Raw genomic sequence first — 11,683 nt, 5'->3', positions numbered from 1 at the left:
TTTGATAATTGTTCTCATACAAATAAGCCATTGTTTTAATAGCAAAGATTTATATTGCCTTGTTTTTTTTTCTTGTTAAGAACATTGCAAGAAAAAGGCTGTTGAAGATAGAAAAATTGAATAATCATTTTCAGGTGAATGTTTGTTTTGTTTTTCGAGATGGAGTTTCTCTGTTGTTGCCCAGGCTAGAGTGCAATGGCACGATCTTTGCTCACTGCAACCTCCACCTCCTGGGTTCAGGCGATTCTCCAGCCTCCTGAATAGCTGGGATTACAGGCGCTCACCACCACGCCTGGCTAATTTTTGTACTTTTTTAGTAAAGATGGGATTTCACCATGTTGGCCAGGCTGCTCTCGAACACCTGACCTCAGGTGATCCGCCCGCCTTGGCCTACCAAAGTGGCGGGATTACAGGCTTGAGCCACCGTGCCTGGCCAAATGTTTTCTTTCAGTTAGAAAATCAGTCCACATTATTTAGAAATGACAGGATTAAATTAGCTATTGGAGATTGGTATTGGTATACTGAGCCTATTAATTGCTATTTAATTTTACTGTAACCAGTGGTTCTTTGTTTCTCTGTCTAAAGAGATTTATAACATGATTTTTTTCACAAGCTTTTTTTCTTTTGATAGATTCTAGCCTAAAAGACCAAACAAACCAGCAAGTTGATGGTTCTCAGCTACCTATAAATATGATGCAACCACAAATGAATGTAATGCAGCAACAAATGAATGCACAACACCAGCCTATGAATATCTTCCCCTATCCAGTGGGTGTTCATGCTCCTTTGATGAACATCCAACGCAATCCATTTAACATTCATCCTCAGCTACCCTTGCATCTCCACACAGGAGTACCCCTCATGCAGGTAGCCGCTCCTACCAGTGTATCTCAGGGACTACCACCACCACCACCCCCTCCCCCACCATCCCAACAAGTCAACTACATTGCTTCACAACCAGATGGAAAGCAATTGCAGGTATGTTTTTAGCAACTCAAGTTTAATCAATATAGCCATTGTAAACATTTAGCTGTTCATGACAGATGTTCAAAAAAAGGCATCCTGGCATTCAAAAACAATTGTTTATTTGATTTCAGTTATGGTAAACCTTCATAATCCCTCTTTCACTATCCTTCTCAAAACCCCCCAACTCCCAAATTAGAAAATTAATTAAATACTTATTACCAAATCCAAGCTACATATATGCTGTTACTTATATCTGAACAGGATTTTTTTTTTCATATTAAGTAAACCAAATTATAAGCCAAATTAGAATCGAGTGGTAGGTGCTTTACATTTTTCCCCTGTTTTGCACTGTTTAGGGGGTGTATGGGGACGGTGGGAACTAGTGATTAAGTACTGTGATGAAGCTTTTATTGTCTTGTTCAGACAAACACTAGATAAAGCTGTTTATTATCCATTACCATCTGTGTTTCATTTTCATGAATTTATCATGCTAAAAAGAAAGGAGAAGTGCCTCTGTGAGACATAGAAAATTTGAATAATTTGCAAACACTGTGTTGCTTATAATTTTATGACTGCCTTTTAAAAATTTTAGAATCCTAGGCCGGGCATGGTGGCTCACACCTGTTATCCCAGCACTTTGTGAGGCCGAGGTGGGTGAATCACGAGGTCAGGATCAGCCTGGCCAACATGGTGAAACCCTGCTTCTACTAAAAATACAAAAATTAGCCGGGTGTGGTGGCAAGCACCTATAATCCCAGCTACTCGGGAGGTTGAGGCAGGAGAATTGCTTGAACCCAGGAGGTGGAGGTTGCAGTGAGCCGAGATCGCGCCACTGCACTCCAGCCTGGGTGACAGAGCAAGACTCTGTCTAGAAAAAAAAAAAAAATACAAAAATTAGCCAGGCGTGGTGATGCATGCCTGTAATGCCAGCTACTAGGAGGCTGAGGCTCGAGAATCATTTGAACCTGGTAGTCGGAGATTGCAGTGAGCCAAGATCGCACCACTGCACTCCAGCCTGGGAGACAGAGTGAGACTTCGTCTCTAAATAAATAATTAATTAATTAATTAAAATAAAATAAAATAGAATCTTGACAGTAAGATAGAGTTGAAGGAATAGGGAAATTGGATTTTAGTATTTGGGATCTTAATCTTTTTCTCCTGTCAACTTACTGCAGCCTTTTTTTCTCCTGTCAACTTGCTACAAGCCATTTGACTTTACTGCCTTATTTTTTCCAATCTTTAAAGTGGGCGCACTTTAATATTCGTTAATATTCCTAAAGATCCTTGCAGGAAAGATACAATATTTTAAATGCTATTCTCCTTCTCCTTGTTTTTAGTGTTGCTGTCAGAATGTTACAATACATATATATAATTTAAAAGTCATCTTGACATATCTAAATAAGGCCCCATTTAAGAATGTTACTGATTTTTCTTTAAAGGGCCCTTTAGATATAATTACCTGAAATACGCATTTTTCTTTAGTACTAAGGTTGGTTTGCTTTGTGTTTTTTAATGTTATTTCTAATACATCACTAAAAGACTTCTATCGAGTACAAGTAATTCATTAACTGATGATAACTCTTTAAAACAGGGTATTCCTAGTTCTTCTCATGTAAGTAATAACATGAGTACACCAGTTTTGCCTGCTCCGACAGCAGCCCCAGGAAATACAGGAACGGCTGAGGGACCAAGTTCTGGTAATACTTCGTCATCAAGTCACAGCAAAGCCTCTAATGCTGCTGTAAAATTGGCAGAAAGCAAAGTAAGTGTTGCAGTGGAAGCCAGCGCAGATAGCTCGAAGACAGACAAGGCAAGTTCAAGGTTGAGAGCAACCTCCATAATTCTGTATATGATAAAGGAGAAAAATTATCAGCTTTTTATTGTATGAGTGGTGAAGGGAATTTCTTATGGGCTGTCTAAATGCCATTATTATTTGAAGGAATCTCTCTAGATGTGTTGATGTCCCGTAAATTACTGGTAATATTTTATAATTGTTTTTAGAAATGTTTGATATGTTTTAGTAAATAAACTGTTTTGTATTTGTCATGTTAATAGTTGGAGAGTCTCATTGTAAATGTGAAGTATTTTCAATTTCTTGTTCGGAATTTTGTGAGAGCATATGACTGGCAAATAATAAATTGTACATTTTCTTTTCATCAGAAATTGCAAATTCAAGAAAAAGCAGCACAAGAGGTAAAATTGGCCATCAAGCCATTTTACCAAAATAAAGATATCACCAAGGAAGAATATAAAGAAATTGTACGGAAAGCAGTAGATAAAGTAAGTTATGGCTTTAGTGGAGTATGTGCATGTTTTGAACCACCTCTGTTTTAATAAATGAATGCTGAAGTTCAATTAAAATAATAAAAGCTAGCTCCTACTAATTCCTGTCTACTTTTTTGCCTTTTGATTAGTTTGTGTGAGATAATGAAACATGAAAATAAGTCTGATTATCTCTTTGGGGTTGTTTTTCACAAAGCTTTCTATTTTGGCTTTAATCCCTTTGAGCATGAAAAAAGTTTACCCCCCACCCCTTTTTTCTTAGGTTTGTCATAGTAAGAGTGGAGAAGTAAATTCTACTAAAGTGGCAAATCTGGTTAAAGCCTATGTAGACAAATACAAATATTCACGGAAGGGGAGCCAAAAGAAAACTCTGGAAGAACCTGTGTCTACTGAAAAAAACATAGGCTGAAATGGGGAACGCTGTCAAGGACATTATCAGGATATCTGCAAAGTGCAATTTCAACATGTACTATTAACTGAAAATCATACATAACTGTGATTGAAATTTGGTTTTGATAAAATTATTTTTTTAACACAGGATATGATGTTTTGTTCTAAATAAATATAGGTCTGCACTGCAACTTCTGTATCCTTCCTTCCCCTCCACCCTCCCCCACAAAATTCAAGGGAAAGTAAAGGGTTTAAAGGAATGTGCATCTTTACTAGGACTGTGTTACAGTGTGGATACTGGAAAATGTATAGCTTTTTGATTAGGGCAATGGAGTGCATAAATTAGAAACTTCTAAGTGCACTGGTTTTCAAAGAGATATATATAATGCATTTATTCTGTCAGGTTAAAATATAAAGTATGATCTTTATGATTTTTTCCCTCTAATTATAGAAAGTTAAATAATGTATTACCATGAAAAATATTCCTAATATTAAATAGAACGTATCAGTTGCAAAGTTCCTAATGTGTATTTTTAAAGCACATATCTGAATACATTGCCTAGATAGAAAAAAAATTATCACAAGTAAAATTTAGTGTTCAAAACATTGAGACACTCTTCACCTATTGTATGACCAAATAAAGGTTATGCTGCTTGTTTTTCTTTTGTGCCTTTTTTTACCCCTAATTGAGATAAGCAGTTTGAGTTACTAGATTACAACTTTGGCAGTTCAAAGTCTTTGTTGAAGACTTTGAGGAAAAAGATTTGGAAAAATTGTTGACTTTCGGCCGGGCATGATGGCTCACGCCTGTAATCCCAGCACTTTGGGAGGCCGAGGTGGGCGGATCACCTGAGGTCAGGAGTTCGAGACCAGCCTGGCCAACATGGTGAAATCCCGTCTCTACTAAAAATACAAAAATTAGCCAGGCGTGGTGGTGAGTGCCTGTAATCCCAGCTATGTGGGAGGCTGAGGCAGGAGAATAAGTTGAACCCAGGAGGCGGGTGTTGCAGTGAGCCGAGACCATGCCATTGCACTCCAGCCTGGGCAACAGGAGCAAATCTCTGTCTCAAAAAAAAAAAAAAAAAAGTGTTGACTTTGTAGAAATTATGTTCTTTCATAGTATCTTCTTCTACCCGTTGCAGACGATAAATTATTTGTGCCAATTCGAGAATTGCTGTTAGGCTGTTATCCTCCCTTCCTTGGGGCTAAGAATTACAAGACTCATGGCACTGGCGTAAAGTTGTTTATCTAATCACTGATTAAATTATTTTTACACTTGAAAATCCCCAAATGCTTTACAATGAATGAAGTGTTAATTTGGTGATCAGGTGGTAGCCATTAGCCATGTTGCAAAATTCTAGACAATAAAACCTGTGTTTTACAAACGGAGGGGAAATTTAAATAATGGAGTTTTGGTTAGCCTTTCAGGGACTAGGGATTTGGGGTTTTTTTTTTTTTCTCTTTTTAGTACTAGAATATCTCAGTTTTTATAAAAGGTAAGTTTAAAATGTTTTATCGTGCCATTATTTTAACTGGCATCTTGAAAGAACAGTGGGTTTTCTCCATGATAAACTGATTCCAGTAAGAATTTTCAGTACATACCAAGTATCTGGAAAGTTCTTCAGATAAGTTAATAGATCCAAGGAGATACATGCCTCAGTGAGATAAACTGACCTTTTTACTAGCTAAACTGTTTAGCCAGAGCAATACTCTGTAGAACTGTGCTTTTCTAAAGTAAAGAGTATCTGTTTCTCAATTTTATGTGCATAATACTTTTCCTGGTGCTAGCTTTGATAGGCAAAATATTTTGAAATGTTGGCCCCATAATGATTGTGCTAGTTCATAAGCTTTAAGTTATGAGTGTAATCATAAAAATATTTCCAAGCAGTTTTTGACCTTTATTCTACATTTCTGGGCATTTGTAATATGGTATTCTACTGGTATATATTTTTAAAGTTTGTGTTTAGATTATGATAAAGAAATTTCAAGCATATTTCTTCTAATAAAGTATTAAGACAGTGTTTCAGAATATCAAGGCACACCTCCTTAGTTGTTTTAGGTTAGAACTCTAGAAACAATTTTGTGAACGTTCAAAGTATTTTGAGTTAAGCCTAAGCTGATTAATCACACAATACATACTTTTCCTGCATTTTCTTTCAGTGACATTTGAGAATTGGGTGACATTTTAAAATGTGTTTTATACCATTTAGCTTTTGCAAACAAGTTCTAAAGTTTTGGAGAAAAAGTGGTGTGGTCAAGAGTTGAAGTCTCATATATCTTTAGTAGCACTCCCATGAATTATTTCTGTGACAGTAACAAGTGTGTGTTCCACATCTGATTGGGGCACTGGTTAGACTGCATTAATAGCTACTTGATTAGAATTCAAACTTTTAAAATTTTGAAATGTTTAAGAATGTATTAGAAAATGCATGCTTTATGTTGAAAAAATACATTGCTTTAACATTCCTCATTCTTGAGTTCTTTAAGAAATTTATGTTAATTTTGCATGGGCACAAACTTAATCAGAAACATTTTGTGGAGTTACACTTCCTCTTATTATTTATCAAGGTTCAGTATTGATCTTTGAAACCTTGGTCCCTTTAACTTACTAGTCACATTGACCAATGTTTTATAGAAATGCCTAGAATTTTGAGACTAATAGTAGTTATCCATTAACATTCCGAAAGTTTTGTGCTTTTTAAAATTTGTTTTGGTAATTATCACATTTTTTTCTCTTACCTTCGTTTAAATGGCCACAGTGTGTACTGCTTGAATGTTCCATCCAAAAGATGTAGCTTCAGAAGCACAGTGATTGCCCCAGGGTCCATGAGATATTGTTTGTATTATGAAGTTGGAGTGCTGTCTACTGAAATTATACTCTTAAATAAATATGTATGTAGTGTGTAATATTTTCTAATAAATTCTTTTGATAAACTTACGTCTTTAACATTTTATTATTAAGGTTCCAGGGGAATGGTGACTTTTCAATTATAATCCCTTACAAACGTGTTGAAGTGTTACTTGGATTTGTACCAAAGTCATTCGCATCATGGTTATGTAATACCCAAGCTCTAAAGCAAGCTTAGAGTTAGCTATAAGCATATATTTTAATGGCATTTTCCCCTAATTACATAATTATTGTAAGAAATTAGAAAAACTTTAGTAAATGTGTAAGAGACTGAAAAAGGAGAAAAATCACCTGTAATCCTACCAAAGGTAACAACTAATGCCAAGCAAACTGCACATAATTATGTTGTAACCTTTCATTTTCACTTGACGTACTGAGAATTTTCCATTTTAGTAAAAATTACAGCATGATTTATACTGGCTGTATAATTTTTTTTTTTTTTCTTTTTTTGAGATGGAGTCTCTCTCTGTTTCCCAGGCTGGAATGCAGTGGCACCATCTCAGCTCACTGCACCCTCCACCTTCCGGGTTCAAGCAATTCTCCTGCCTCGGCCTCTTGAGTAGCTGGGATTACAGGCACCTGCCACCATGCCTGGCTAATTTTTGTATTTTTAGTAGAGACGGGGTTTCACCATGTTGGTCTCGAATTCCTGACCTCAAGTGATCTGCCTGCCCAGCCTCCCAAAGTGCTTGAATTACAGGTGTGGGCCACCACACCTGGCCCAGTGGCTGTATAGTAGTCTATAACATGACTGTACCATTAAAACAATCCTCCACTGTTGGATATTAAGTTGCCTTTTTTTTTTTTTTTTTTTTTTTTTTGAGATGGAATCTCACTCTGTCGCCCAGGCCGGACTGCAGTGGCGCTATCTCGGCTCACTGCAAGCTCCACCTCCCGGGTTCACTCCATTCTCCTGCCTCAGCCTCCCAAGTAGCTGGGACTACAAGCGCCTGCCACCGCACCCGGCTAATGTTTTGTATTTTTAGTAGAGACGGGGTTTCATCGTGTTAGGATGGTCTCGATCTCCTGAACTCGTGATCTGCCCGCCTCGGCCTCCCAAAGTGCTGGGATTACAGGCATGAGCCACTGTGCCTGGCCTAAGTTGCTTTTATGAATATAAATTAGTAAAATATAAGACGTATAAACAATCTCTACCAATTTCAGATTTTCTTGGGATTCTAGAATATCTCATTTTATCATAAAAAACTTTTTAAATGTAATTAAACACACATGATGAATACTTTATAAAAATTGAATTACATGTACTGTGAAACTTCATTTTCTTAAGCTGATTTTTCTAATCAGAGAACCATACAGGGGTTTGTTTGTATATATTTCCAAACTCTTTAATCCATTTACAAAATTTTTTTTAACTTGGCAGCAGGGTGGTTGCCGCCTGTAATCCCAGCACTTTGGGAGGCGAAGCCAGGAGGACTGCTTGAGCTCAGGAGTTGGAAAGCACTCTGGGTAACACAGCAAGACCCCGTCTCTACAAAAAATAAAGTTGGCCGGGTGTGGTGGTGTATACCTGTGGTCTCAAGATACTTGGGAGGCTGAGGTGGGAGAATTGCTTGAGCCCAGGAGGCAGAGGTTGCAGTGAGCCAAAAATTGTGCCACTGCACTCCAGCCTGGGTGTTAGAGCAAGATACTGTCTCAACAAAATGTTTTGTAAAGTTGCAGGAAAGCAGGTTGCACAGATCATTTTTCCCAGCATATGAATTATATTTTGTAAATTGTTCTGCATCTCTAGTTTCCTTAATAAATTGAAGATGTATTCTAATGTCAGTACATATAAATGTGCCATGTTCTTTATAATGGCTACATCATGTTCCTCTAGTGGTGGCCATTTAAGTTATGTGCAGGTTTTGGCTATTACAACGTTTTAATGAACACCCTGCTTTGTGACTTAATCGCCGAACAATTTTTTTTTTTTTTTTTTGAGACGAGTCTCACTTTGTTGCCCAGGCAAGAGTGCAGTGGCATAATCACTGCTCACTGCAGCCTCAACCTCCCAGGCTCAAGCAGTCCTCCCACCTCAGCCTCCTGAGTAGCTGGGACTACAGGTGTGCACCACCACGCCCGGCTAATTTTTGTAGAGATGGGGTTTTGCTGTGTTGCTCAGGCTGGTCTCAAACTCCTGGATTCAAGCAGTCCACCTGCCTCAGCCTCCCAAAGTGCTGGGATTACAGGCATGAGCCACTGCACCTGGCCTGTTCATAGGTCTTATTGAACATTCAGTTGTTCATCAAACAATGCATGCCTACTGTGTATAAGGAATTCTTAGATTCTTCATGTCTTGTCAGGTTTAATCTTACCACAGTATTCTAAAAGGAATAGTACAGTAAATATTACCATATTAAGCTTTTAGTATGTGCTAGGCATTCTGTCAAACATTTCATATGTATTACCACATTTCATTTATAAAACCAATTCTAGTAATTTGACAAAATTGAGATGCATAAAGGATTAACTGAGTTATCTAGTTGCACAGATAACTAGATAACTCAGTAGCTAGATAACTCAGTTATCTAGCTACTTAATGGAGCCAAGATTCACATCAAAGTCCATGCTAGACTTCGGGATGTTACATTGTTGAGTTCAGATATATAAACTTACATTTGTATAGTAACGCAGGAATGATAGCTGATAGAAGTGAAAACAGCGTGGGGAAAGTGAGAGGGAGGGACATTTATCATGTGTCTAATCAGGTCCACTCATTTTTTACTTTCTTTTTTTTTTTTTTTTTTTTTTTTTGGAGACAGTCTCGCTTTGTTGCCCAGGCTGGAGTGCAGTGGCATGATCTTGGGTCACTGCAGCCTCAACCTCCTGGGCTCAAGTGATCTTTACACCTCAGCCTGGCTGGGACTACAGGCATGGGCCACTCCACCCAGCTGATTTTTTTAATTTTGTAGAAACAGGATCTTGCTCTGGTGCCCAGGCTGGTCTCAAATTCCTGAGCTCAAGCAACTGTCCTGCCTTGGCTTCCCAAAGTGCTGGGATTATAGGCATGAGCCGTGGTGCCTGGCCTCATTTTTGACTTTTTAATAGCACTCCCATATTTCCTATTTTGGAGATATTAAACATTTAACCATGAAGCCATCTGTAGTGAATTCTTTGCTTTTCTCACCCTGTTTTCATTTTCTCAAACAGTTGCTATCTCCTGTGCATCAATTCCTCCTTTACAATAAACTCCAGCTCCAGTTTCCAGCCATGTTACCTTTGACTTTTTTCAGTAGTTTTAACTCTTACTTAAATTCTGCGGAAACCAGTTTCATCTTAGAAACTATAGACTAATCATCCAATAGTACAGTTTTGGTCAAATTGTTCCACATCGTTTCTTCAACAGATAGTGCCAGCCTGTGTGTGTTACACAGTACAGAAGAGGGAGCAAAACAATATCATCATGGAGCCATATACTTGGTGGGGAAAACAGGTACATATATAACTGATGAGGGTGCAAATAGGACAACCAGATGCTCCAAGAATCTGATGGGTTTATAAAATCTAAGATTGGTCAGGGAGGACCCTTGGGGTGGGAAGAGGGTTGACACTTCAGCTAAGAGCCAAATGGTAGCTAGGCAGGGAGAGGAGGAGCTGGCAGAGGGAATGGGGCAAGAGTGGGTCTAGCCAGAGATAGCATGGCATCTCTAAACCTGGAATGGCTGGAATGAAGATTGGGAGGAGTTTTTCAGCAGCATATTTTGTAAGGAAAAGCTTTTAAACTGGAGGTGTTTGACATGATCAGATTTGCATTTTGAAATGAGTGCTCAAAATGTTTCAATGGCTCAATACAAGCGGTTAGAACAAGAGAAGTAGGCTGGGCGCGGCGGCTCATGCCTGTAATCCCAGCACTTTGGGAGGCCAAGGCGGGCAGGTCACCTGCGGTCAGGAGTTCCAGATCAGCCTGACCAACATGGATAAATCCCGTTTCTATTAAAAATACAAAATTAGCCAGGCGTAGTGGCGCATGCCTGTAATCCCAGCTACTTGGGAGGCTGAGGCAGGAGAATCACTTGAACCTGGGAGGCACAGGTTGCGGTGAGCCAAGATCGCGCCATTGCATTCCAGCCTGGGCAACAAGAGCGAAATTCTGTCTCAAAAAAACATAAGAAGTGTTCAACCAAAAACATTAAACAACAGTGTTTTAAATTTTGTCAAATTGATAATTTCCAATTGTGGCAAGAGTGCCACGATCAAACAATACTGTGAGGGGGTGCAAATATGTACTATTTTTCTGAAAGGCAATTTGAAAATAGGTATAAAGAACCTTAAAGGGATTATATATTCTTTTCATAATATAAACATCCTGGTCCACATATTTCTTTCCAGTATTAGTGGAAACCTGGAGGGGGATGGTTAACATAAACTATGGTTCATTCATATGAAAGTATTTTACAGCTATTTTAAATGTTTCTGGGGGACAGGAAATGGAAGAATGTACTCCTTTAATACTAAGTGGAGAAAAAATAGGACACAAATTATATACCATTATCCTAACTTTCTTTAAAAACTTTAAGGCAAAAAAATACATATTATTAACAGAAGTTGTTTCTGGGTAATAGAGGATTTTTTTCCCCTGTATGCTTTGTCTCCCAAATTTCACACAGTTAATAAAAATTGCATGATCAGAAAAACTATCTTCAAAATTGCAGGCCTCACTGCTTGTGGTATGAGGGTGAGAGATGGGGTGAAGGCTTTGCTCTAGGCTGAAGAGCTGAAAGTTTCCCACACTGGAACTGGTCTGAGTTCTCAGATGCTTGAGCATCTGGCTGTGATGGGCAAGTGTCTGGTGGCACCTCACACTCAGCTCCTCAGGGAGGAGCTTAACTTCTCTGGCAACTGATGAGTTCTAGTCTGTAAGTAGTCAGCACGCACTGGCTTTGTGGGGTGAGAAATGCTTTAGTCATGAAGCAGTGGACTTCCCAAACCATAACTAGCTGAGCATACTGCCCACCAATCCTGTGAGTACCACAGAAGATAATCCATTTCTGGTGATAAGCAGGGGTATCACAGAGGGCCCAGTTTTGTGACCGGGAGTATGCTATCTCTGAACCTGAATTGCCTATAAAGAGGGGTGCTGCCTATCTACCTTGCAGGGTTACTGAGGATTGAGATAATAGATGGGAATGTTTTGAA

General features: G+C 38.5%; 1 protein-coding gene across 5 annotated transcripts in view; it reads left to right on the top strand.

Annotated features, from left to right (window-relative positions):
* Positions 1 to 6,577, top strand: part of SCAF11 (SR-related CTD associated factor 11) — a 79,343-nt gene extending 72,766 nt beyond the window's left edge. For all 5 annotated transcript variants that reach the window (XM_024256675.3, XM_054527178.2, XM_054527179.1 and 2 more), the window contains 4 exons: positions 632 to 978; positions 2,558 to 2,776; positions 3,127 to 3,246; positions 3,512 to 6,577. In XM_024256675.3, the coding sequence (XP_024112443.2) occupies positions 632 to 978; positions 2,558 to 2,776; positions 3,127 to 3,246; positions 3,512 to 3,658 (833 nt within the window). In that variant the 3' untranslated portion in view covers positions 3,659 to 6,577. The remainder of the gene's footprint in view (positions 1 to 631; positions 979 to 2,557; positions 2,777 to 3,126; positions 3,247 to 3,511) is intronic.
* The last annotated feature ends 5,106 nt before the right edge of the window (positions 6,578 to 11,683 follow it).

This window comes from Pongo abelii, chromosome 10, assembly GCF_028885655.2.
Source record: "Pongo abelii isolate AG06213 chromosome 10, NHGRI_mPonAbe1-v2.0_pri, whole genome shotgun sequence".
Classification (NCBI taxonomy): domain Eukaryota; kingdom Metazoa; phylum Chordata; class Mammalia; order Primates; family Hominidae; genus Pongo; species Pongo abelii.
Note: the sequence above shows the minus strand (reverse complement) of the source record. Positions and strands in the feature narration are given on the sequence as shown.